The following is a 24,337-nucleotide window of genomic DNA, read 5'->3' as shown; positions in this document are numbered from 1 at the left end:
GGCTTCTTGCTCTTTCTCTGATATATCTGCCTGCATCTGGCTGAGTGTGGTACGGTGTTTCTGGTGGGTCCTTTGATTGTGTGTTGGCTGTTCTCTGGCCATGTCCCTGGCTAGTTATCTGGTTGATCTACCTGTTTCTCTGGCTTGTGCCCCACACAGTCTCTCCAGCCTGTGTGTAGGCTCGCTCTTTGGGGCTCTGTCTCTTGTTGGGGGCAGAGTCTTTGCTGTGTGTCTGACTGTACCTCTGGTAGTGGCCCTGGTTGAGTGTCTGGGAGTGGTCTGTCTCTGGATCTCTGCTTCTGTCTTGTTGACAGAACTTTGTCTCTCTTCAAGACTGGAGTGAGAGAGATTTGGAACCTCTTGGGCAGGAGATGGTTGTTTCCCTCTCCTTAGGTGTAGGTGTGTGCTGGGGTGGAGCAGTGTGAGGGCAGCTGGACCCATCCTAGAAGCAGGACAACACACTGAGGGGCCACTGGATCCATCCTGGCTTCCGGAAACACGTCCTGACTGTGCTGTGTGTACCCATGTGGGAGTGTGCAGACACATGTACATCTGCTGGACTGGGGCTCTCAGGCTCCTGGGCTGGAGGGCGATAGGCTGGGGTCCCTGACTGGGACGTATATCTGAAAATCCTTCATCTTTCTCATGGTCACTGGTGTCCACTAAAGCAGAAACCACATCTGACCGGCTCACAACGTACCACTGCCCTGATACCCTGCTGCTCTGAACTTCCCAGAGCCCTGCCGGGCAAGGCTCACCTGGGGGTGGAGGGGGGGCAGGTAGGGGTAACATGGTAGGGCAGATCCCAGAGTCTCCCCAGGAGCATGGCAGGGGCCTTCCGTTCAAGGCAGCTTGGAGATGTATAGACCTCCAATCAAGTTTAAGCATTACCCTTTCAGTTTGCAGTGTTTATAGCTAATTAGCTAACCTCACCAGTAAAGTTATTTTTTTTCTAGAAAAATGGCCCTAGCATTACCAGTGTTCTATAACTCATCTGCGGTTGACTACATCCTGCAGCCAGCTTCCTTATTGAACAACAAACCACTGTAGGTTGCCTTCTACCATCTCAGCAAACCTTTGCCTACAGATGCCAATAAGGTTATTTTCTGTTACTTGAAGAGGGTCCTGAGCTCCATTAAGAAGGGCGCTTGGGGTCAAGGTGCCCTGGCCCTAGGCCTGGGATTTCCCAGTCTTCCCTGAGAATGGGGTGGCGGTGGGGGGCTCCCCAGGCAGCTGCTGCCTGGGTTGATGCTACCCCTTTCCCCGCCGTCCACTTTTTTCCCAGCAGATGGCTGCTCCTGTCCCGTGGGCCTGCTGTGCCGTGCTCGCTGCTGCTGCTGCCGTGGTCTACGCCCAGAGACACAGTCCGCAGGGTGAGTGCTGGGCGGGTGGGGGGCGAGGGGCGCTCCAGAGCTGAGCAGGACCCTCTCTGGCATAACTGTATGCACCCACTCAAGAGCCACATACTGCCATGTGCTGGCATCATCACACATGAACATGAGTTGTGTGACTCTGATACACGGGGTGACCCACTGACATTGTCCCAAAAGCACAACCCCCCAGTCACTGCTGGGTGGTTTCATGCTGATGGCATCTCTGGCTGAAGATTGTCCGATCCTCTTCCCACTAGGATACAGGGTACAGGTGGCTTAGATGGTAAAGAATCTGCCTCCCATGCAGGAGACCCGGGTTTGATCCCTGGGTCAGGAAGAGCCCCTGGAGAAAGGCATGGAAACCCATTCTGGTATTCTTACTTGGAGAATTCCATGGACGAGAGGAGCCTGGTGGGCTACAGTTCGTAGGGTCGCAAAGAGCTGGACACAACTGAGGAACTACATTGAGGGCAGCCAGGGGCAGGACCCTGTACAGTATCCGGTGAAGTGGGGTCCCTTCAGGTTTATGGGGGGTGCAGTGGGAGGCACTGGGAGAGACAGTGGGTAAGAATGCCCCTCGCTTATCCTAGAAGGAATACAGGGACAGGGATGGAGGCCCCAGAACATGCTGAGGGGATGGGCAGGATAAATGGGAGAAGGCTCGCCCACCAGTGAGCTGGGATGGCTGGAGGGGCGTGGGGTGCCCAAGCGGGGCCATTAGTCGCCTCCTCCCCTTCCTGGACCACTTGTCCAGTGCAAGGTGTGTCCTCCTCACAGGAACACAAACACGCAGAGCAGAGACGGGGGCACCCCTGCTGGGAAGGGTGACCACGTGACCCCTAGCCCGTCTGCATTTGAGGCAGCACTTCAGGTGGCCACATTAGCCCAAGTTCTGACCTCAAAACTCCTCGAATGAGGCTCCAAGTGTAGGGAGCTCCCCCCTTAGTTGTGTCCTGCCCCCTACCTCAGCTGGCCCAGGTAGAAGCAGAGAAGGCGGGGCCCAGGCACATAGCAAGCCCGGATGACTGAGCTCCATGACCCTCAAGGCTGTGGGTTCACAGAGTTCAGTAGGTCAAGGCTCCCGTGGCCTCTTCCTTGTGAACCCAATGCTGAGGCCCAGAGAGATCCTGGCCTACCTCAGGGCTGCTCCCCAGTGGGTAGGGACTGAAGGGACCACCAGGCCAGCCCATCGAGCCCCACCTGCAGTCAGCATGCCAGGGGCTCCTGTATTGACCTGACCAGCCCAGGCCTGCCGGTGGCCTCTCCCAGTGGCCTGGCCCCTGCCCTGTGGGGGACGTAGGCTGCATCTTTGGGTGTGAGACTGTCCTTGTGCACTGGACTGTGTTCTTGTGTGGGTGAGGCTGTGTCCCTGTTTGAGTGCATTTCTCTGTGGTTATATCCTTGTGGGCTGTGCCCTGTGTCCTGTGTCCAACGTGGCCAGTATGTGACTGTGGCCTGTGAGCAGTTGTGTCCTCGTGGCTGAGACTTTCCACCATGCATGACTGTCTCTCTTTGTGTCTGCTTTCTGTGTTTGTGTCTCTGTGTGTGAGACCACGTGTCTGTGTGTAACTGTGCCTCTCGCTGACAGTGCCATTCCTCTACACGTATGTCATCATCACGTCCCTGCATGGGACGGTGTCCCAGTGTGGCCTTGACCTGTGGATGGTTGTCCTGTGTGTGTGTGCTCTTCTCATGGTGACGGTCCTCATCCTATACGTGTGGTGATGTGAAGTTGCTTAGGACACCCTGGGGGGGACCGTTTCCGGCATGTGGTCCCCATGTGAGCCTGTGTGCACAGGTGTGAGGGAGCCGTCGGCTCTGTCCCTGTGCGTTCCCCGTGTCCATGACCTCATCCTGTCTCTGTCTCTTATCCTGGCTTCTAACAACCTTTTCACAGCTGATTCCTTCGGAGCATTTGTCACTGCGTCAGGGCCAAGAACCCCATCCTCCCCCTGCGGCTTGATTTAATTTCTGAAATGGACAGCACATCAGTAGGGGCACCCATGGGGCGGGGGGTGGGGGGAGCTGTCCAGAGACAAAGGGTTGAATCACGGCCATCTTTGGAGCTGTGGCGTGGCCATGTGTATGGCTGCTGTTGTGTCATTGTAGCAGTTGTGACGCCGTGAGGGTCGCCTCACGTTTTCCCCTGCCTCTGCCCTGTGGCCTGTGGTGGTCACCTGTCATTGCGTTGTCGTGTCTTTCCTCCTGCCCTGCCCTTCCATGGTTGGTTTGTCATTGTTGTCGGCTTGTGTGTTTCCATTTCCTTTGTGAGGCAGACAGGGTTGCCGCGTTCTGTGTTACCCCGCTGCCATCACATCTGTTGTGCCGTCGGTGGGTGTCCTTCTCTTGCTGCTGTTCCTGCCTGCCCCAATATTAGTGAGCCATGCTGGGGCCACATGAGTTCTGAGCCTCTGTTGGTCAGTGTTGCTGTAGCGCCCCGGGGACTGTAATGACCACGCCCCTCTCCCCCTGCTCTTCCTGACCCCTCGACGGTCAGTTTTCAGCCTCCTCCTAAGGCAGCTGGATGCAGAATCTCTGCTGGGGTGGGGGGCGGTGTGCAGAGAGAGGGGCTTGGCCTGCTTCCTGGAAGCTCCAGGTTTTTGGAAGGGAGGCTGGAGGGGGGCTTGGGGGCTAGGGCTGGTGGACTGGGGGGGGCTCAATGGCTTGAGCCCTGGACCCTGGGCCTCTGGTCAGAGGGAGGCCCCCAGTCAATCTCTGCTCTAGTCTCACAGCTGCGGCCTCCAAGGTCCCCCCCAGCCGCCGCCCTTCCGCCTGTTCATCCTCTGTTCGGCTGGTCCCAGGCCCCACGGACGAGTGGTCAGGGCTGGCGGGGTTTCCTGCTTCCCTCTCCTTTGACAGGGACAGAGAGGCTCAGAGAGGGGCAGGACGGGGCCCTGCAGACACACAGGGATTGGCCTGGGGAGGGCCACAGAGGCAGCAACTGGGGACAGATGTTCCAGCCCAGAGAAAAGCAGGGCTGGGGAGGGGGTGTGAGGCAGGGGAAGGGGGCCTGGCAGCGTAGGGGGATCCCTACCTCCTGCGGCCCCAGTGGTGTTAACAAGTCTAATTAAGAGGCCACTGGCCCAACTTAATTGGCTCGTTAACAGGAATTGCCTCTGAAAATCCCCCAACTCAGCAGGGTGGCTCTCTAGAGGGGAGACCCAGGGAGTGTTAACGAGGGATCCGGCAGCCCCCTCTCCCTCCACGCCCCCTTGCTCTGCCCCTCCCACCCTTACTGCACAGAACTTCAGGTCTGGAGAAGCATCTATCCTTCCAGGCTGAGGGGCGGGATGAGGAGGGCAGGCCCGTGTCTCACCATGTCTCCCCGTGCCCTGCTGCTCGGTGTCCAGGACTTTCTCTGTCCCACTGCCTCCCCCACCTTGCTCTCCTCTCTATAGTTGCCCCCTCCGCCCTTCCACTCCAGTCTCCTGGGCTCTGTCCATCATGCCTAGGCGGCTGAGGCCAGGGCTGGGCTTTGCTTTGGGCTCTGACAGGCCCCTCCTGGGGGCAGGAGAGTCAGGGTCAGAGCTCCTGCAGTCCCTGCGCTCCCCCACCCCCACCCGCACCCTATGCAGTTCCTGCCTCACCACCACGTTGACAGCTGCCAGGCGCTCCCTAGGGCTCCTGTGCCCACTCTTCCTCCTTCTGCTGCCCTGGACTGCTGGGGCACAGGGCCTTGTCGGGGGTTCAGAGTTGTCGGGGAGAGGGAGAAAGGCAGGACACAAAGACAAGGATGGAGAGGATGAAGAGAAGGGAAGAGAAAGAGGAAGGAGTTCAGGAGGGTGCCCCTTGGCTCAGCTTGCCTGGCTAGCAGATGTCAGTGACTGGGGCTGGGCCTCTTGGTGGCAGGAGGCTGGGGTTATGGGGGTCAGGAAAGCTTTCAAAAGGACCTGGTGACTGGAGGTGACCTAGGTCTTCTGTCCCAGCACTCTACACAAACTCTCTCTCTCATACACGCACACAGGATCACCCAGTCACACACAGAGTCCCCAGACACGCATGCACACGTCCAAGTTTGGAGACACTCACATACTTGTGCCCTTGCACGCCATGAAGGAATTTTGCAGATCCCTTGTCTCCTCAAGACACTCGCGCCCTGAGCCTCAGGGGGCCTGCTCTCGCTATCATCTGGGAGTGCTGGGCCAGGCTGTGACCTCTGACTTCTGCCTGTGCCTTCCCCACCCGCCACAGAGACTCCCCACGTGCAGTACGAGCGCCTGGGCTCAGACGTGACTCTGCCGTGTGGGACTGCCAGCTGGGACGCAGCGGTGACGTGGCGGGTGAATGGCACAGACCTGGCCCCCGACCTGCTCAACGGCTCTCAGCTCGTGCTCCGGAGCCTGGAGCTGGGCCACGGCGGCCTGTACGCCTGCTTCCACCGGGACTCCTGGCACCTGCGCCACCAGGTGCTTCTCCATGTGGGCTGTAAGTGTGACTCCCAGCCCCTCGCGTGACCCCCGCTGCATTCAGTGGGGGAGCCAGTGAGGCCCAGGCCCTCGGCCCCAATCACATCCCCTTCCTGGTGGTGTGGAGGTCCTGACCCCTGTCCGCTGACCTTGTCTAAGCCTACTGTTCTGACCTCTGAGCCCAGTGTCGCCCCCTGAGTCCAGACCCCTGGCATTTTGCACTGGTATCCACCCTCCACTGGAGGTCTTTGAGACTCAGAAATCCTGTCCCCTATGACAAGATGGGCTCAGGAGGGCTGGCAGGGCACGGCCCATGTGCAGCCTGGTGGGAGGAATCCTAGGTCACAGCTCCTAGCTGGGTTGGCCTCGTTCCAGTGCATGCTCTCCCAGGGGCTGGCTGCGAGGGCCTTGGGGGAGAAAATGGGATATCTGGTGATGCTGGCAGAGGTGTGGGCAGTCTAGGAGGCCCCGGGGAAGAAGGAAGGCTTCCTGGAGGCTGAAAGGGCCTGGGAAGGTCACTTGGGTTGGTGTAAATGGCAGAAGGGAGCTGAAGGAGGGGAGGGACATGATCAGGGTCACGTTGTTAAAAGATCTTTCTCATTGTCCTGCAGGGCTGGCAGGTGGGTGGGCAAAGCAAGGGGCAGGAAGGAGGCTGTTGCTGGGATGCAAGAGAGTGGAGGAGGACCTGGGACTGGAACATGGGGTTGGGAAGCTGAGAAGAGTGATTTCGCCTCCAGGAGTCGCTGATGGATCGGAGATAGGGAGAGTGGGAGAGTGGACAGTGGGAAGAGTCAAGACAGCTGGTAGGACCGATTGCTGCAACGGAGACAAGGTGCAGGGGTCAGCTGGAGGAGGAGACAGTGTGTTCTGTTCATGCGGTGTCTCAGTTTGGCTTTCCCTGGAATCAGAACCCAAGATGATAGTTCGCAGGCAAGTAGTTTATTTGGCAGGTGACAGAAACATCATTGGGGCATGGGAGAATGATAGAGAAAAGGAAGTGAAGTTAGCCAATAAAGAGGGAGTTACCTAGCCATTGCTTCTGGGCACCCTGCTGAGGGAGCTCTGGGAGCTGAGGAGGCAGAGCAAGTGCCTTGGAATTCTCCTGCCTGAGGGCTGAGGGAGCCCGGATGCTTACACACTGAGGAGTGGGGGCGGGGGAGGGGAGGCTTTCATTCCCCAGCACTTTTGGCCTGATGCCCCGGCAGGCAATGCAGGTTTTGGTGGCCAAAGAAAGCTCTTAGGCAAATAACTGCAGAGGCGGTCAGCGGGTACGGGTGAGGGATCTGCGGCACCATCTGCTATAGATGTTGGGTTTTGGTCCCTGGGGGACAACCAGGAGTAGATGGCTGGTAGCCAATGGATCTGAGGTTCTGGGACTCAGGGAGAGGCCTGTGCTGGAGATGGGAATTGAGAGGTGGGGGGGTTTGTCAGCATTAATTCTTTGGGAGACGATGAGATGGTCAAGGGTGAGGCTGTGGGATGAGGAGAGAAGAGGACCCAGGACCCGCTGTAAAAGGGGTTGATCGAAGGAAATGAGCCACAAAAAGAGATTGGAGATCAGAAGGAGCCCAGCAGGACGGGAGAAGGGGGAGCAAGTGAGTGCGATTCAGAAGAGGTGTTAGGAAGCTCAGGAGGAGGAGGTTATCAGTGTTGCTGAGGGTCAGCTGGGCAGGTCCTTGGTGGTCAGCCGGAGCCATCAACTGACAGAATAAATACTCTGAACATAGTTTCGTTTCTTCTCTGTTTGAGCCAAGGATTCAGGCTTCTCTGGCCTCATCCCATTTGGGCGATACACCCCACTCTACTTACTCCCTTGGAGCTGCTTTCTGTACTCCCTCTGAGCTGCCGAGGGGAAGAGATGCTTGAGGGGCCTGAGAGTGGGTCCTTGCCCCATTGTCAGGCGATAGGTGTGGACAGCCATGGGAAATGTTAGGCCGAAGGGTTGCTCAGCGTGCTCCACGAAAACACTGACCCATCAGTGGGGCCAGAGGAGGGGGGAAAGTATGTTTTGGTAGGGATGTTCCTTTCCCCACAGAAAAGCCTTTTTACATGTTTAAACTGGAGAGATGGCAGTCGTAACAAAACGTCTTAGTCGCAAGCCCAGGGTGGAGTGACTCCTGCCCACTGGAGTCTTCCTGGCCCACCACAGGGTACCCTAGAAGTGGACCACGCAGCCTAGCCCTGGGCCCTCACATGGGGAAAGAGGCCACATGCTGAGTGGCATGCAGGGAGGATGAGGCCAACTTGGCACCAGCCAGCCACACCCGTGTCTTATCAGCTTGAGCCCCAGAAGTCTTCTGATGGACAAAGCTGGCTGTGATGGCCAGGCCTGGGTGACTCCGGCCCTCGTTCCCAATTTCTTGAGTTTCTTTGAGAGGTCACTGAAGGGAGATTGGGTCTACAAGTAAGGCGGTAGCCACGCCCACAGGCCATGCCCACAGCTGCTGTTTGTGACCAGAGCCCAGACTTTTTCTGTATAGCGCTGACCACTCTTCAGGCCCTGCCTGTCAGAGGGGTGCTGGCCATGAATTGGCTGTAGCATTAGTAACAGGTACTTATCTCGCATTGCCTTGTTTCCTTCTAGGGTTGGTCAGAGGAACAGGGGACATTAATCATGATTGTTTCAGTCACTTTATATTAGTAACAAGAGACTGGGTTTGGCAACCTTCAATATCAAATTATCCTTCTCACCAGCGCTCAGAGAACAGGACAGAGTTACCCCTGATTTGTGGGCCATTCAGACTAAAAATTATTTAATATTTATCTTAAACATGTAAGATTTTCGTGTCTCTATTTCCAAGGGAACCTGATCATAAAAATATTCTGTTGTAAGTCCCCTTAACCAGGCTGATCCCTGAACTGCTTCCTTTTGACCCACCTTTCTGCCCTCAGGCAGATGTTCACACCCCCTTCTAAAGAGGCCCCTACCCAAGGTGATGAAAGGACACCCCCCGACACACACATCAGGAAGCAGGACCACAAGGTTCCTTTTAGTAGCATCCTTTTGTTTGCCTAGACAGTGCTAATTCCATGTCATTCTGATTTTGAGCTGAAATAAATCAGAGATTGACTAATTTTAAATAGACAGTTCCTTGTCCAGTTTTTAAATATTCGTATTTGATTGGTTAGGACAGGAACTCTAGTCCCCCTGGTTCAGCATTGCTTCCTCCTCAGCTCTGTTTGCTGGGAAGGAAAGAGAAGCCTGTGGTTGAGGAAGTTGGGGAGAGAAAAGATGGGTGGAAGGTGGGCATTTAGGAGTCCAGAAGAGATGTCACGAGATAAGGTTAGGACGGCCATGGGCCCTGAATGCCCAGGCAAGAGGAGGAGGAGTAGTGTGGGTGCGGCCTGGGAGGGCTGGAGCTGGAAGGGTCACCCCGCCCTGCCTGGCCTGATCTGGCCTGGCCAGGGGCGTGGGCAGCCTGCCCCTCCTCCTCTCTGAGCCGTTGGGCAGGCCTTATGCGTGCCGGGGGCTCCAGCCCAGGCGGGCTGGCGAGATGAGAGGAAAAACATGCGGTTTGGTGGGCTGGACATGGAAAAACAAGCCAATTAGGAGGAAAACAAACAAACCCTGGGCCAGCGAGGGTACATGCACGCAGGCACACGCACACACGGCCCCGCGTGGGGCGCTAGGATGCCCTGCTGCAGGCTGATGCTGTCATTTGGGCATCTCAGGAGCCCCCACAGGGGCGACTCAGCAAGTCTGGGCACCCCGGAGCGTGCATGTTTGTGATAACGTGACACGCATGTGCACGGGCTTTGGCTCACACACATGCTCTCACACGGCGTTCTGCTCATATGTGTGAACACACTGGGCACCTTCCCACACCCACGGTTTGAAAAACACCTTCAGGCTTAAGGTCTGTCTCACACACAGTATCGCAGGTCCGTGTCTTGCCATCACTGTCTCACACACAATAGCGCATTCACATGCCTCTGTACAGAGGACACCGCGGCCACGCGGCCTCAGACATGTGAACAGTCCCCACATCGTATGGCCTCACCCCGCATCCCACACAAACACAGTCATCTGGCCAATCCCAGTGACACAGCTGCCCGGACTCCCAGTCACACACAGGAAGCCCATCAGAGTTCCACACGCCGCCTCACAACTGCAGTCTCTCACAAACAGCTTCTCCCCTGACGTGCAGCACACTCACAACAGGCCTCCTAATTGCACACTGTCCCGCAACCTCACACTTGGTCTCTCACAGCACCCCCACCTCCACCCACCCAATCCCTCAGCTGGGCTCCAGCTGCAGCGAGTCACTCCTTTTCTTCCTTTTCTTTGTTTTTCTTTCCTCCTTTTCCCTCTGAGAAACCTGGTCCCTGTCAGGAAACCCAAGCCCTTCCCTACTCAGGGCCCAGGGCCAGGCAGGAGTAGCCAGATGACAGACAAAGCCCTGCCCCCCACCGCCCCCCACGACCTGCCCAGTCAGCCAGTCAGAGAGGGGAACTGGTTTGAGGGGAAGGTTTGAGGGGAGGCTCGTCTAAGGGGGGAGGATGGTCAGAGGGGAATGGAGGGAGCTGGTCAATGGGGAGGCGAGTCCGTCCCTCCTCTGCCCTCCAGAGTCCCAGGTGGCAGGGAGCTGACTCTGCAGGCTTCAGTCCTCACCCCCCCAGCGCCCTCTCCTTTGAAGCCTGGGCTAAGGGAGGGTGGGGCGGGGTGCGGGGGGAGTGGAGGCTTCTCAGCCGACCTCGGAATGTCCTTTCCTCCTGGGGTGACTGCCAGCTCTGGCCTGGCCCACAGGCCCCCACAAGGCACTTCCTGTGTCCTTGGCCGCCCCCCCCACCCCCATGCCTCTGTGCCCCTGGGCAGATAGGCAAGGGATATGTGAGGCTCACAGGATGAACACAGGACAGACACAAGATGAACTCAGCGCCAGGAAGGCTTCCCAGGGGAGGCAGACCGTGGCGGGCGGCAGGCAGGTTGCCCGTTGTGCAGGCTCCGCTGGCCCCCAACTCTCCCTGCAGGCCTGGGGCTGGAGACATCTCAGCCCACGCCGTCACCCACTCTGCCTGCTACACACAAGCTGCCCTCGTGCCCCTCTGACCCCCTCATCACTCCTATCTGCTCTCATGCCTATCTGTCCCCCTCATCACTCCTGAGCTGGCCTCGTGCCCCCTGACATCCCTAATTGCTCTTGAACTCCTCTAATGCCCTTCTGACCCCCTCACCACTCCTGAGCTCCCCTCATGCCCCTCTGGCCCCCTCATCACTCCTGAGCTCCCCTCACACCTCTCTGGCCCCCTCATCACTCCTGAGCTCCCCTCACACCTCTCTGGCCCCCTCATCACTCCTGAGCTCCCCTCATGCCCGTCTGACACCCTCATGACTCCTGCTGCAGAGCTGGATCGCTCCCTGGGGGTCTGAGCACATACATACCTCACACATACTGGGCATGAACACGAAATCACACAGAGTCACTCACAATCACGTGCACCCTGGATAAGAGCCCACAGTTCCCCGTGTATCACCACAGCCACTCAGCAGGCGTAGACATGCCCTCCCCTTCACCATCCCTGGCTTATTGAGCTGCCCCCTCCCACTTCCTGTCCACCTGTCAGGCAGGGGGCGGGGCGGGAGGGCACAGAAGGGAGGTGTCAGTATCCCCGGAGCTGTGGACGGACATTCCTTGCCTGGGTCAGATCACAGAAACTGCCTCCTTCCAGGAACCTGAGCCGGCTGTCCTCACGCCTTACCCAACACCCGAGGGTTGGGACAGCTGGGCTGAGTGCTCACAGCAGCAAAAAGTGGTTAGAACGCAGGGAGGACTTCCCAAGTACGTAGGTGTGGTCATGCCGGTGGGTATTCCCATCCTGGTGCTTGGCAGTGGCTCCGGCTTGCTGTGTGACCCCAGGCATGTCCCCAGCCCTCTCTGGCCCTCTGCGTTCCCCAGAGTAAGGCAGCTGCTGACTGTATAAAGGGCTTCTTAAAGGGTCTGATGGGGACTGGGGCTGGGGTGAGTACACGCCAACGGAACAACACACACACACACAGTCACACGCATAGGCATGTGGTGTGAGCTGCATATACGGACCCTCCTACATACATTCCCACATTCCATCGCACGTCATTCACTCACGTCACACACACACACGTAACACATACATGAACGTGAACAGTGCTGTCGTTTGTGTGGAGCCCCCAGGGCTGTCTTGTGTTCCTTGTTCTCTCCTGAGGGGAAGCCTGGAATGTGTCTTCGGCTGGGAGTGCACCCTGATCACCCCAGCAACCAGAGGACCCGGTGGAGCCCCCCACCCTTGACCTCTGTTGCAGTCTCCCTCTGGAGATGGACGCAAGGTGGCAGGAGACGTGGGGCTGGGGCCAGTTCCCCCAGACATCACCTCCGTCCCGTGATTGATGAGCTGAGGCCCGCAGCCCCCTGCTCCCCATGGTTCCCGCCTCCATTGAGCAGGTGGAGGGGGGGCTCCCTCTCCATACAGCCCTTGTTTTTCTTTAATTAAACATCTGGCTCTCTGTGGCCTGGGAAGCCTCAGACCCTCGCTGACAGCACTTCCCACCCCCACCTCTGGCATTGCTGTTGGGTTGAAGAGGGAGAGCTGGGGTTTTGGGGCCCACCTGTCCCCACACTTGCACCAGGGACTGGGGGCTCAGGAACGCCCTGACCGTGCTGTCCTCGACCCCCCCTCCCCAGTGCCGCCGCGGGAGCCCGTGCTCAGCTGCCGCTCCAACACTTATCCCAAGGGCTTCTACTGCAGCTGGCATCTGCCCACTCCCACCTACATCCCCAACACCTTCAATGTGACCGTGCTGTGAGTAGACACACCCAGGACCCGGTCCAACCCTGACCTCTCCCGGGCCCCCTCCGTGCCCTCCATCCATACCCTGTAGCCCAGCCTTGGGCTTGACCTTCTCCCAGCCTCCACCCTGCCCGATCCTTGAGGTTGGTGATGGTGCCTGGGCTTCACCCCTCCCCAGGCATGGCTCCAAAATGATGGTCTGTGAGAAGGACCCGGCCGTCAAGAACCGCTGCCACATCCGCTACATGCACCTGTTCTCCACCGTCAAGTACAAGGTCTCGATAAGTGTCAGCAACGCCCTGGGCCACAATGCCACAGCCATCACCTTTGATGAGTTCACCATCGGTGCGTGGGGATTGCGGGGAGGGAGGGGGGTCCCTGCTGCATCCTGCAGTGGGAGTGTGTAAGTGGATGTTTGCCAGAGGTGTGTATGAGCACGCGTGGGGATGTTCGCAAGTGTCTGCCCAGGTGTGTGTGGAATGTATAACATGTGCGTCCACGCATGGCATGTACACACCTGTGAACGTTTGAGTGGATGCCCTTTACCTGCTGGGGCCGAGAGGCCTCTCCAGCAGCTCTTCTCATCTCTCTGGCTCCCAGAGCATGCAGGAGGGGGAGGGGGGCAGGCCGGGCCAGAACCTTGTGCAGCTGCAGCCTCCAATCCACCCCCCCACAACCACGCTAATGGCTTCCTTACGGCCTGTGATGAATGAGGTGTCAGAATAGGAGACAGGACTGGGACAGAGACCGCCCTCCTCCCAGCCCCCATCCCAGCCAGACCCCCTGCCTGCCCCTGTCCCATCCCAGCCAGACCCTCTGCCTCCACCCACACCCCCGCCATGGCTGGGTCCTTGGCCAGACTCTACATGACCTCGGCCCTTAGCTGCTTCCATCAGATCCTCAGCCCACTTCCAACCCAGATCTGCAACACCTGTGAACTGTCTTTTAACCTTGACCCACAGAGCAGCTTCAAGCCCAGACTCTTCCAAGGGAGGCCGTGTCTCAGTAGGGAACTGGAAAAGTTGAGGTGGAAAGCCAGGCTTGGGGGGAGTATGTGATGCTGGTACAGGAGTGGGTGATCCAGGTGATGATGAGGGTCGTGATAGAGCATGACACAGGCTTAGTAATTGGGATGCTGGTCATCATGAGGATGGGGTTGGGGTGAAATTTATGATGTTGATATCATGAGCTGGTGACAATGACTGTGGTGACAGTCACTGGTGATGACAGGGATGTGAAAGGTGGAAGGAATGAAATGGTTGTTAACAGTAGTTGCCAAAGCTGACAACAGAGGAGACCAATGATTATCGATGTGTGCTGGTTGTCATGGTGGCTGGGGTTGTTCAAGAGATCAGTGTGGTACCAAAGCTGTGTTTCCTAAACAGTGAAGCCTGACCCTCCGGAAAATGTGGTAGCCCGGCCAGTGCCCAGCAACCCTCGCCGGCTAGAGGTGACGTGGCAGACCCCGTCGACCTGGCCCGACCCCGAGTCCTTTCCTCTCAAGTTCTTTCTGCGCTATCGACCCCTCATCCTGGACCAGTGGCAGCATGTGAGTGCCTTGCCCTGCCCTGCCTGGATCCTGAGAGCAGGAATCAGAGCCACCCAGCATGGGAGTCCTTGCTGCTGGCTGTTCCAGTGGGAACAGAGAGCAGTCGGAGAGGCTTTCTGTGGTGGAAGGTGGGCCTGGAAGGATGGATGGAGCTGAGGCGGGGCACCCTGATTGACCCCCATTAAGACAGGCAATGGCACCCCTCTCCAGTACCCCTGCCTGGAAAATCCCATGGATGGAGGAGCCTGGAAGGCTGCAGTCCGTGGGGTCGGTGAGGGTCGGACACGACTGAGCAACTTCACTTTCACTTTTCACTTTCATGCATTGGAGAAGGAAATGGCAACCCAATCCAGTGTTCTTGCCTGGAGAATCCCAGGGACGGGGGAGCCTGGTGGGCTGCCATCTATGGGGTCGCGCTTCACGACTAAGCGACTTAGTAGTAGTAGGACAGTCAAACACGCCTGTCTATGTGACTCCCCGGGATAGTGGAGAGAGATGCTGGAGGCAGATGGTGGCAGTGTTTCCCTTTTCCTGTCTCTGGCTTCAGTCCAGATCAGACATCTCTCTCCTACACTCTGGACCAGGCTCTGGGCCTGGACCCGAGGGACAGGATAGTCCCTGTCTTCACAGATGGGCTCCAGGGGTCAGAATCAGGCAATAGAGTCAAGCTCAACCCAAGGTGTGAGTTCAGGCCATGACTAGTGTCATGGCTCCAAAGTCAAGCCTCACTTAGGTGTCAGCTTAAAGTTATGGGTCAGAAGGTGATTTGGGCCAGGAAGCAAGCAGTGGACAGGGGCAGCACGGGGTCAGGCTGTTGTCTGGGATGCTGATCAAGCTATGAGAGAGAGCTCTGGGGATCTGCCAAGGGTTCGGGGCAGTCTGGAGTTTCTCTCTCCTTGAGAGCCTGGGGTTGTGGGTGCTGTCTGAGGGTGGGAGGTCTGAAGGCAAGGACTGGGGCTGGGAGGATGCTCCCCATGGCAACCCAGGCTGGCACTCAGGGTCACCCTGTACCCCCACCACATCTACCTGGTTCCAGCCCCATCTCCTCATGCCCCCGTCCCGGCTGGCCTTTAAAGTATGTAATTCAATTCCAGGGCGCCTGTCCTGGTTGCAGGCCTGGCCCCCACAAGGCTGCTCATATGCTCATATGTTCCCTGACAGAGTCCGGAGTCCCTCCTGCCTGGCCAGCTGCCCGCGACTAATGCATTGCTAATAACCAGGGTCTAGTTTCACAAGCCCCCCTCCCCTGCTAACGAGCTACAGGCAGCAGCCCTGCGCGTCGCGGCGCACACGCCTTGCCGTGGACCTGGCACACTGCCCACCACACACACACGGGAACGTGCACACACACATGTGGTCCCCAGCAGGAACCATGCTCCCACCATGCATGTGACTAACGTGCCAAGGGCACGCACTGGCCTGCACCGTGGGCAGAACTGACCCCCACGCTGACTTGGGCAGAGCAGAGTATGTGGGTTCCATGGCAAGGACACATGTGGCCTGTGGCCCACGTTAGCCCTGTTCCATGTCACGTCGGCTTGGTGGTTGGCTAGATGTATGGTTCTTTTGAACTTGAGTTTTGCTCTGAACAGCATTGACTGTCCCCGGTCCTTAGTCTTGGGGAGAGGCAGGTGTATGATGGGGAGGGGCAAGCAGAGAAAAATATCACTTGGCTTTTCAGGAGGATGTGAGAGATACAGGCCAGGAGTCGCACAAGAATGGGTGCCTTGAGGTCTGGCTGCTGCTGCTGCTGCTAAGTCGCTTCAGTCGTGTCCGACTCTGTGCGACCCCATAGACGGCAGCCCACCAGGCTCCCCCGTCCCTGGGATTCTCCAGGCAAGAACACTGGAGTGGGTTGCCATTGCCTTCTCCAATGCATGAAAGTGAAAAGTGAAAGTGAACTCGTTCAGGTCTGGCAGGGGCTCTCAAAATGGACCGGGGAGGCGAGCGTGGGTTCCCTGCATCTTTTTGCCCTGGGCATCACTCAGCAGGAAGGGAGAAGGGCATACAGCCACAGACTGGAGGGAGGCCTCCTAGTCAAGGCAGATGCCAGCAACTCGGGAATTCCTGCCACTTGTGGAGCCATTCTCTGAAGGGGGTGGATTAAGGGATCAGTGACCACCTGACTAGAAGGGCCCAGGCCTAGGAGACGTGGCTTCCTGGAGAGCCATGGGCTCCTAGGCCACATCACTAGAGGTGTGGTGGGTTGCCCACCCTAGGCCTGCCAATGAGGTGGTCATTTGAACTGCTCCCCATGGTTCTCTCCCTTTGGGGAAAGATCTGGGGGACAGAATCAAAGGAGGGGGCCTGAGGGTGGAATCCTGGCAAGGGGGAGAAGGAGCTGAATGAGCTGGGTCTACTTAGCAGAGGGAGTCTTTGCAGAGCCAGAGGGGACCAGAGTTGGAACTGGGCCCCAGCTCCAGGAAGTGAGGGTCTCTGAGGCCCACCCATCTTCTAGAGCTAGAGTAGGACTCACTGAGCCCAGGTCTGGGTCCAAAATGTCTTCCATATTGACTCTGGCTCTACCCACACCTCCTACCTGAGGCCCATGGACCCTGGAGGGGTTGGGAGGCCTTCCCCCCCCAACTTGGACCCAGCTGCACACACACATACACACACTTGTACTCACAGGCTCTCAGCCTTCCCCCCCCAACTTGGACCCAGCTGCACACACGCACGCGCGCGCGCACACACACACACACACACACACACACACACACACACACACACACTTGTACTCACAGGCTGTTAGGTCAGGTAGCCCAGACCCTGGTTTTCTGGGAGAAGACTGGAACGGGGACCAAGAAAGCCCTAAAGCCAGACGTGGCCCAGAGCGGCCCCTCCTCCGCCCCTGCCGGCTGCCCCTGTTTACGAGGCGGCTTAATGAGGCGGCGGGTGCCGCTGAGATGAACCAGAGCCCAGCCTGGGCCTGGGAGGGGCGCCGGACAGGCAGGCCAGCCTGGAGGGTGGGGGAGACCAGCACAATGGGGCTGGCCAGGCCGGGGGCGGGGTGGCGATGCCTCCAGGAGGAAATGGAGCAGCTGTCCTGCGGTCCCGCTGCCCCCGGAACTGCCCCCCATCCCTTTTCCGCCTCAGGCTGGAGGCCTCCCTGAGGGAGAGACCCAGCTGGGGCCAGGCTGGTGGGTGCGCTGGGCATCTGGGAACCCGGGCTCCGAGTTGGAACCCGTGATAATGACAGAGCTGGCTGAAGTCTGTTTGGCCCTCACCCTGTCCCTGCGTCCTTATTACAACCCTGTGAGGGAGATCGTTAACGCCATTTTACAGATGAGGACTGCAAGGCAAGTGGAAGTTAAGTCAGTCACCTAGCGAGGAGGGGATGGATGGAGCTGAAATCTGGACTCGGGCAGCCCAGCTCCAAGTCTGTGCGTGTGGCTTTCCCACAACAGCTTCTTCATGGGGGAGGAAGAGGGCAGCCCCGCACTAACCCTCTCTCACCCCAACCTCGTGTTGCCTCCAGCTGGGACCGAGGTCAGGGGCTTGTGAGAGCTGGGTGACAGCAGAGTGGAGATGTGAGCACAGTCCTGCTGACTCTCCCCTCGGGGTGCGGGGAGCTTTCTGTCTCCTTAAAGATCTCCCTCAGGACTGTCTTCGCTCCCTGGGGGCGGCGGGTCTCCTCCCTGACGTGTCTTTACTCTCCCCTAGAGGTGTTCTCAGTAGCCCCTCCCTCCCCCAGGGAAGTCCTTGTGCCCTCCAGGGGTATGTTCACTCCTCTCCCCTCCCCGAAGTGTTCTCCTGTCTCCTGGGGGTGCCTCACTCTCCTGACCTCCAGGGTCCATCATCCCTCTCCCCCCTCCTACTCCATGGTGGTCTGGCTGCAGGTGGAGCTGTCAGACGGCACGGCACACACCATCACAGATGCCTACGCTGGCAAGGAGTACATCATCCAGGTGGCGGCCAAGGACAACGAGATTGGGACGTGGAGCGACTGGAGCGTGGCTGCCCACGCCACGCCCTGGACGGAGGAGCCACGACACCTGACCACTGAGGCCCAGGCCCCCGGTGAGCCTCCCCTCACCCCGTGCTGCCTCCTGTCCTCCTGGGACTTGGAGCGTGTGCCCCAGGGCTCTCTGAACCCTGTGTGGCTGCCACACTCCCCTTGGTCTGTCCAACCCCTGCTGTTCCTTGTCCTTGCTGTTTGGACATTCTCAGCAGGGGCCACTGGATGGAGAGGTCATCTGTGCGCCTGGGGGAAGCAGCAAGGACCTGCCTGATGGGTGAGGCTGAGGCTGTCTCACCGGGGAGGCAGCACTGGTCTAACACAGGAGGCAGGAGCCATGTCTCGTGGACCCCCAGATCTGGGGGGATCCCCAGCCCTGGCCCAGCCCTTCCCTGAGTTTCCCCCATGTTCCCCAGAGACCACGACCAGCACCACCAGCTCACTGGCACCCCCGCCCACCACGAAGATCTGTGACCCCGGGGAGCTGGGCAGCGGCGGGGCAGCCTCGGCGCCCTCCTTCGTCAGTGTCCCTGTTACTCTGGCCCTGGCTGCCGCTGCTGCCACTGCCAGCCGTCTCCTGATCTGGTGAGTTGGGTGAGGCTGGGCGGCAAAGAGGAGCCTGAGGGGACCCCCGGGCCAGCCGCTTCTCTTATGGCCTCCTGCCCTGTTCACACCCCCAGAGCCCGGCATCCTGTGAGGACACGCCAGCGGACCTGCAGAGGAGCAGGAGGCCGGAGCTGAGCCCGAAGACCCCGGTTTCTATTTTGCACACGGGCAGGAGAGCCTTCTGCATTCTCTTCAGACACAATTTGTAGAGACCCCGGCAGGCCCGGGCCTGCCGTCCCTCCCCTGGCCCCGCCACCCCATGCCGGCCCACCTCCCTCCCTCACGGGAGGGGGCCATGCAGCTAACCCGCCCACCAAAGACCCTACCACTCGCCCCTGTCCTGCCCCCCTGGGGCTGGACCCTCCAACGCCAGCGACTCCCAGGAGCCCTTGGGGGGGCCTGAGGGGAGCCCCTCACATCCAGTCTCTCCTCCTGTCCCCGCCTCCTGTCTGTCCCAGGGTCTCTGTTGCCACCATCAGATTATAAGCTCCTGACGCTGGGGGGGCCCAGCCATCCCCTTCCCCCCAGCGCCCACACTTTTCAGTCCCCCACCTCTGTCCCTGTTTTTGTACGACCCTCCCCCTTTCCTGCTCCCACCCCACAGTATTTAATGCCCTGTCAGTCCCTTCTAGTCTGACTCAATGGTAACTTGCTGTATTTGAATTTTTTATAGATGTATATACAGGGGTGGGGGCGGGGGGTTCTCATTAAACGTCACCATTTCATGAGTCCTTGGAACAGACCCGCTTTGGAAAGGTAACCCTCACCCCAGGACCCCTCCCCTTCCAGGCCTGGAGGAGGGAAGGGGTGGGGAGGGGCAGTTCAGCTCCCAGGAGGTGTTTGGGGTCGGGGCTTTCTGCTTCTGGTGGGGAGGGAGCACTCCCTGGAGGCCACGGGCAGAGTTGTGGGGAATGAAAGGTCCCAGCCAGCGAGGCAGCTCTCACCTGGGGATGTCCTGACAGCCCATGCTTGCTTGCTTGTTTAGTTGCTCAGTCGTGTCCGACTCTCTGGAACCCCATGGACTGTAACCCACCAGGCTCCTCTGTCCATGGGATTCCCCAGGCAAGAATACTGGAGTGGGTTCTAGTCAGCCCTGCAGGCTGCTAAATCCTGGCAGGGCCGTGGCCTGTTAAGGGCTGTCTTCGGAGCTTCTGCACCCACAAGTGCCCAGGCCTGGCTTTACCCACAGGGCAGAGGAGCATGAAGGGGAGGAGATCAGGCTCCATCCTCTGGATGGAGGGCTTGTCATCCCTGCCAGCCAGGAGACACAGGCCAAGGTTCAGCCTGAACTCGGGGCTCAGTGCACAGAGGGGCCTGGGCCTGGGCGGGCAGGGAGGTTGCCCGGAGGAGGCCACCTGGCATGTGACCAGGGACTTGACTCAGGACGGGGAGTGTGGACTGCGTGGTTTACCCCGGGGTTAGGTTACAGCGAGGATTCTGTGTGAGTGGGAAAGGAGCAGGCTTTGGCTTCATAGGGTACTCAGTCTTTGGTGCAGCCCCACACCCTGCTCACACCCACACCCTCCCAGTCCCCAGACTGGGCCTCCAGGTTCCCTTTGATTGCTCCTCAGAGGAGGAGCCTCTGGCTGCCCCAGGCCTGCTCAGGTCCAGTCCCACTCTTGTCAGAGCCACCCCCTGCAGCTCCTTGGCTGAGAAGGCCCAAGGCTGGGGCCAAGTTGGAAGGTACCTTTGGCCTGGGGGTAGGGGCACAGGGTTAGGCCAGAGCCCCAGCCAGAGAGCCAGGCCTGGCTGTGCTCTGGGCAGCTGGAGCAAGGAGAGAAGTGGAGTCAAAGCCATGAACAATCAGACCTGTGCACACTTCCCCCACCTCCACCCCCAGCATGCACCAAGCCATACCACCACTGAGCCACTGACCCCTGGGTCACACATGCAGCCCAGGTTCAAGCCCTCCTCCTCCAGCCAGGGTCAGGAAATGGGTATTCCATTACTGGTCTCCCTGCCCACCTGGGATGATGTCCTGGGAGGATGGGTTCATGGTTCCAGGAGCACTGATGAGTCAGGCCTGGACAGGACTTCAGGTAGGTAAAGGGCTGAGAACAAAGGTGCCCGGCCCTCCTCCAGTCTGGGCGCTGGAGGACAGGGGGCGTTCCAGGCTGGAGATGCTGTGGAAGGCAGAGGCCAATGTCAGGCTAGAGACGCCTGTGGTTTTTCAAGCCAGATATCCCCAGCTGTATGAGCACACTGCTCCTCATCCACAGGAAGGGGCTCCCAGGAAGAACCTCCTGAGAAGCTGCCGTGGACCCATCTCTGTGTCCTGGATCCCCCGTGTCTGTCCTGGATCCACTGTGTCTGTCTGGTCTCTGTGAGGTGAAGCTTGGGCCTGAAACCTGCATTCCAGGCCCAGCGGGGGTGGAGGGCGAAGGAGGGTCACCAACTCTTGAGAAGGACATTGTCTTCTCAAGACAATGACAGTTGGTCTGAGCCTCCCTCTTCCCTGTCCTTGTGGTAGAAGGGCTATAGTAGGGGGTCTCAGGCGCATGCTCTTTCCTGCCTTGAGAGCCCTGGTCAGCCCTGACCCACCCACCGCCCACCCAAGGCTTGGGCATCATCAATCTGGCCTCCATTAGCAACATGGGAAAGCAATTATGTGGGGCCTGGGGAGGAGAAGGAGGGGAGGGGGCTTGCAGGAACCTCAGAGGCCGATGGAGAGGAGGATCAAGGCATCTCCCTGACCCCATTCCCAAGGGAGAGCCCCAGCCCCATCTCAAGCCCTTAGGGGGCTTCAGGGACAGTGTCCTCACCTCTGACCAGACTGGACCCGGGCCCAGCGGTGGTCATCCCTCTGGGGGTCCTGATCCCCGACCTCACAGAGGCTGCTCGCCTGGGGAGGGTCTTGGCTGCTGTCTGTGGCTGCCTCCTCAGGCTGGCTCTTCCACATCCGTTATATCTCGTCATGGTTCTGGGGAGCTGAGGACAGCCTTGGCATCAGTTTTTGGAGCTCAGTCAGAACCCGGAGAATTAAAATCCCGCTGGTGGGGGTTGGGGGGGGCCACTGCTGGGGGAGATTTGGATCCCACCCCATGGAGCAAGCAGCCCAGCCTTTCAGCTCACTAGTTCTTGCTCTCTCTAGGGGCATGGGAACCTTCCTCTGTGCCATTCCTGTAGCACTAACTTGTCCGCCCATCATCTCTCTGAACCTATTCCATGCCTATGTCTCCGTCCCATGCCTATCTCTGAACCTTTGTTCTGGTCCCTATCCTTGTGTTCCTCTCTGTATGTCTCCTGTGTCTGCTGCCCGCTTTGTCTTTCTAGCCATCTTTTTCTCTGTCTCCATCCCTGTCTTTGCCTCTGTCCCTTGTCTCTATCTCTCAGTCTTGTCTTTTCCTGCTTCCCTCCCTCTGTCGCTGTGGGTCTGTCCCCATTGCTCAGAGTCTCCGTGTCTCTCCCTGTGTGTCTGTCTCTGTGTATATATATCTCCAGGCCCAGCTGTGTGTCTCTCTTCCTTCTTCCAGACTCTGGCATCCCTTCCCTCTGTCTGCCTCTCTCTCCGTGTTCCTGTCCTGGTCCAGACCCCAGCCCCTGGCTGCCATGCCTCCCTGGCCTGAGCCAGGGGCTGTCCTGGCTTCTGCTGCCCCCTCTCGGCTGCCTGCCTGCCCTTCATCTTCCCGGGCAGGCAGTGATCAGTGCAGGCATCCCACGCCTGCCTCCCAGCAGCCAGCCAAGAGAGGGAGGTGGTCAGGAGACTGCAGGCAGGAATACCTCCATGCAACCCCCGGCATTGAGAACTCCCCAGAGCCAGTGAGCTCACTAATTCCTTAGGCTGGTGCTCTGAGAAAGCTTATCCTCACATGTAAAGAATAGGATACTGGCTCCAAAGCCAGCCCTGGGGCCGGCACCTGCGTGTCTTTGTGTCTTGAGGTCCATGTGTTCACTATGCCCAGAGCTACTGAACGTGGACAGGTAGAGACAGAACCTTCACAGGGTAGCACCTCCCTGGGGCTAAAGACTGGGGGGCAGGAAGGACTGGAGTGCAGTCCTCACCCCTTTTCTCAGAGGAGGGCAGAGAAGAGGGAGGTCTGAGCAGAGCAGTCTGATGGAGCTGGTCTGAGGAGGGAGGCTGGAAGGGACTTACCTGACAGTCACTCTGATGGGGAAGGCTAATCTGGAGGTGAGTGGGTCTGAGAGGGCCTGTGTGACAGGACTGGTCTGAGGGAGGCTGGCCCAGGACACTTGCTGCTGAAGAGATCTTGTTTGGAAGGGCCAATGTGAGGGCCTAGGCCAATCCAGAGATCTCCAAAGGGACCAGTCTGAGGAGGGTCTACTCTGAAGACACAAGGGTCTGAGAACAGGACCAGCTAGCCCTAGTTTGCCTGGGACTTTCCCAGTTTTAGCACTGAATACCCCCTCGTTCCCAGGAAAATAGAATAGTTGGTCACTCTATTTGAGAAGGTCTTGGCCAACAGCACTGGTCTAATGGGAGAGGCCTGTCTATGAGCAAGCAGATCCAAGGGGGCCTGGTCTGACAGTGCCTGAGGTTTGAGGGGAGAGGTTGCTCAAGGCTAGAAGCTTCTTTGAGCAGGAGGAGAAGGGGAGGACAGAGAAAGAGATGGTTGGATGGTATCACCAACTCAATGGACATGAGTTTGAGCAAGCTCTGGGAGATGTTGATGGACAGGGAAGCCTGACGTGCTGCAGTCCATGGGGTCGCAAAGAGTCGGACACAACTGAGCGACTGAATGACAACAAAGGCCCTGAAGGGAGTGGACGGTTTGGGTCCTTCCAAAGGGCAATGGCTTGGGGAGTGGCCACCAGGGGGCAGGGCAAGCTCTTAAGAGAATCAGAGCCAAAGGCTCCAGAGGGAGCCAGACAGTGTGGGGCTGTGTGTGAAGGGTGCCTGCAACATCGAGGACACGTCTGTGTGATGCTGTGCAGCTGTGCAGTCATGTTTCAGTGTGGCTGGGTGAGCAGGGGCACGTCTGTGATGTGGCAGCATGTGCCCAGTGCGGCTGCAGCTGAGGCCTTGTGCGTGACTATGGGGGAAGGAGCAGGAGTCTCGGGGCACCTGGACAGGGAGGCTGTGGGTGGGCCATCAGAGAAGTTTCCCTGGGAGGAGCTGAGATGGGGAGGAGAGATGGACCCAGGCCTCCCCATCTGTGCCCGCGCCTGCACACCAGAGGATCCTTGAGAGTGCAGACACTGAGTGCTTTGGTCACGCACAGGGGCAGTCCCCAGGCCAGTCTGCAAGCCTTGGCCCTGCCTGCCCCTCCTCTCCAGTGTCTCTTCTCCTGCTACCTTCACCTGGTGCTGCTCCAGCTGAACACCCCACGCCCCCCCCACTGCACCCCATTCCTCCATCACTGTTTCTAGTGCTCCTATCTCCATGTCTTGGTTCCTGCTGTTCCTTACCCGATATCTCCTCTCATGCTGCCTCCGTGAAACACTCCCTGCTCATCCCTCTTCATGGTGGGCTGGGTACCCACTCTGTGCAGAGGCTTAGTCCTGTGGACCCCAATCTCACCACTGGGACCTGAGAGTCACCGGGATGGGGCTGGTAGGATCTTGTCCAGAGTCGGAGGGTCCCTGAGGGGAGAGGCATGGACCAAGCAAGGCTGGGAAGCTCCGAGTTAGGACAGCAAAGAGACGTCACCATTACAGAATCACTCCACTTGGTCCTACCCCCCACTAACAAACCGAACAAAAGCCAAAACAAACCAAAACAAAA

The 24,337-nt window shown here is 58.5% G+C and overlaps 1 protein-coding gene across 6 annotated transcripts in view; it reads left to right on the top strand.

Moving 5' to 3' along the window:
* Positions 1-19,382, top strand: part of CNTFR (ciliary neurotrophic factor receptor) — a 37,950-nt gene extending 18,568 nt beyond the window's left edge. For 3 of the 6 annotated variants that reach the window (XM_015472624.3, NM_001278571.1, XM_059889192.1), the window contains 8 exons: positions 1,289-1,373; positions 5,565-5,798; positions 12,436-12,553; positions 12,720-12,886; positions 13,927-14,090; positions 17,930-18,110; positions 18,465-18,633; positions 18,729-19,382. In XM_015472624.3, the coding sequence (XP_015328110.1) occupies positions 1,289-1,373; positions 5,565-5,798; positions 12,436-12,553; positions 12,720-12,886; positions 13,927-14,090; positions 17,930-18,110; positions 18,465-18,633; position 18,729 (1,119 nt within the window). In that variant the 3' untranslated portion in view covers positions 18,730-19,382. Of the gene's footprint in view, positions 1-1,285; positions 1,374-5,564; positions 5,799-12,435; positions 12,554-12,719; positions 12,887-13,926; positions 14,091-17,929; positions 18,111-18,464; positions 18,634-18,728 lie in introns of those variants that run through there. The other 3 variants (XM_024995894.2, XM_024995893.2, XM_059889193.1) reach the window with 2 other exon arrangements.
* Positions 19,383-24,337: the final 4,955 nt, after the last annotated feature.

The sequence above is a fragment of the Bos taurus genome, chromosome 8, assembly GCF_002263795.3.
Source record: "Bos taurus isolate L1 Dominette 01449 registration number 42190680 breed Hereford chromosome 8, ARS-UCD2.0, whole genome shotgun sequence".
NCBI lineage: Eukaryota > Metazoa > Chordata > Mammalia > Artiodactyla > Bovidae > Bos > Bos taurus.
Note: the sequence above shows the minus strand (reverse complement) of the source record. Positions and strands in the feature narration are given on the sequence as shown.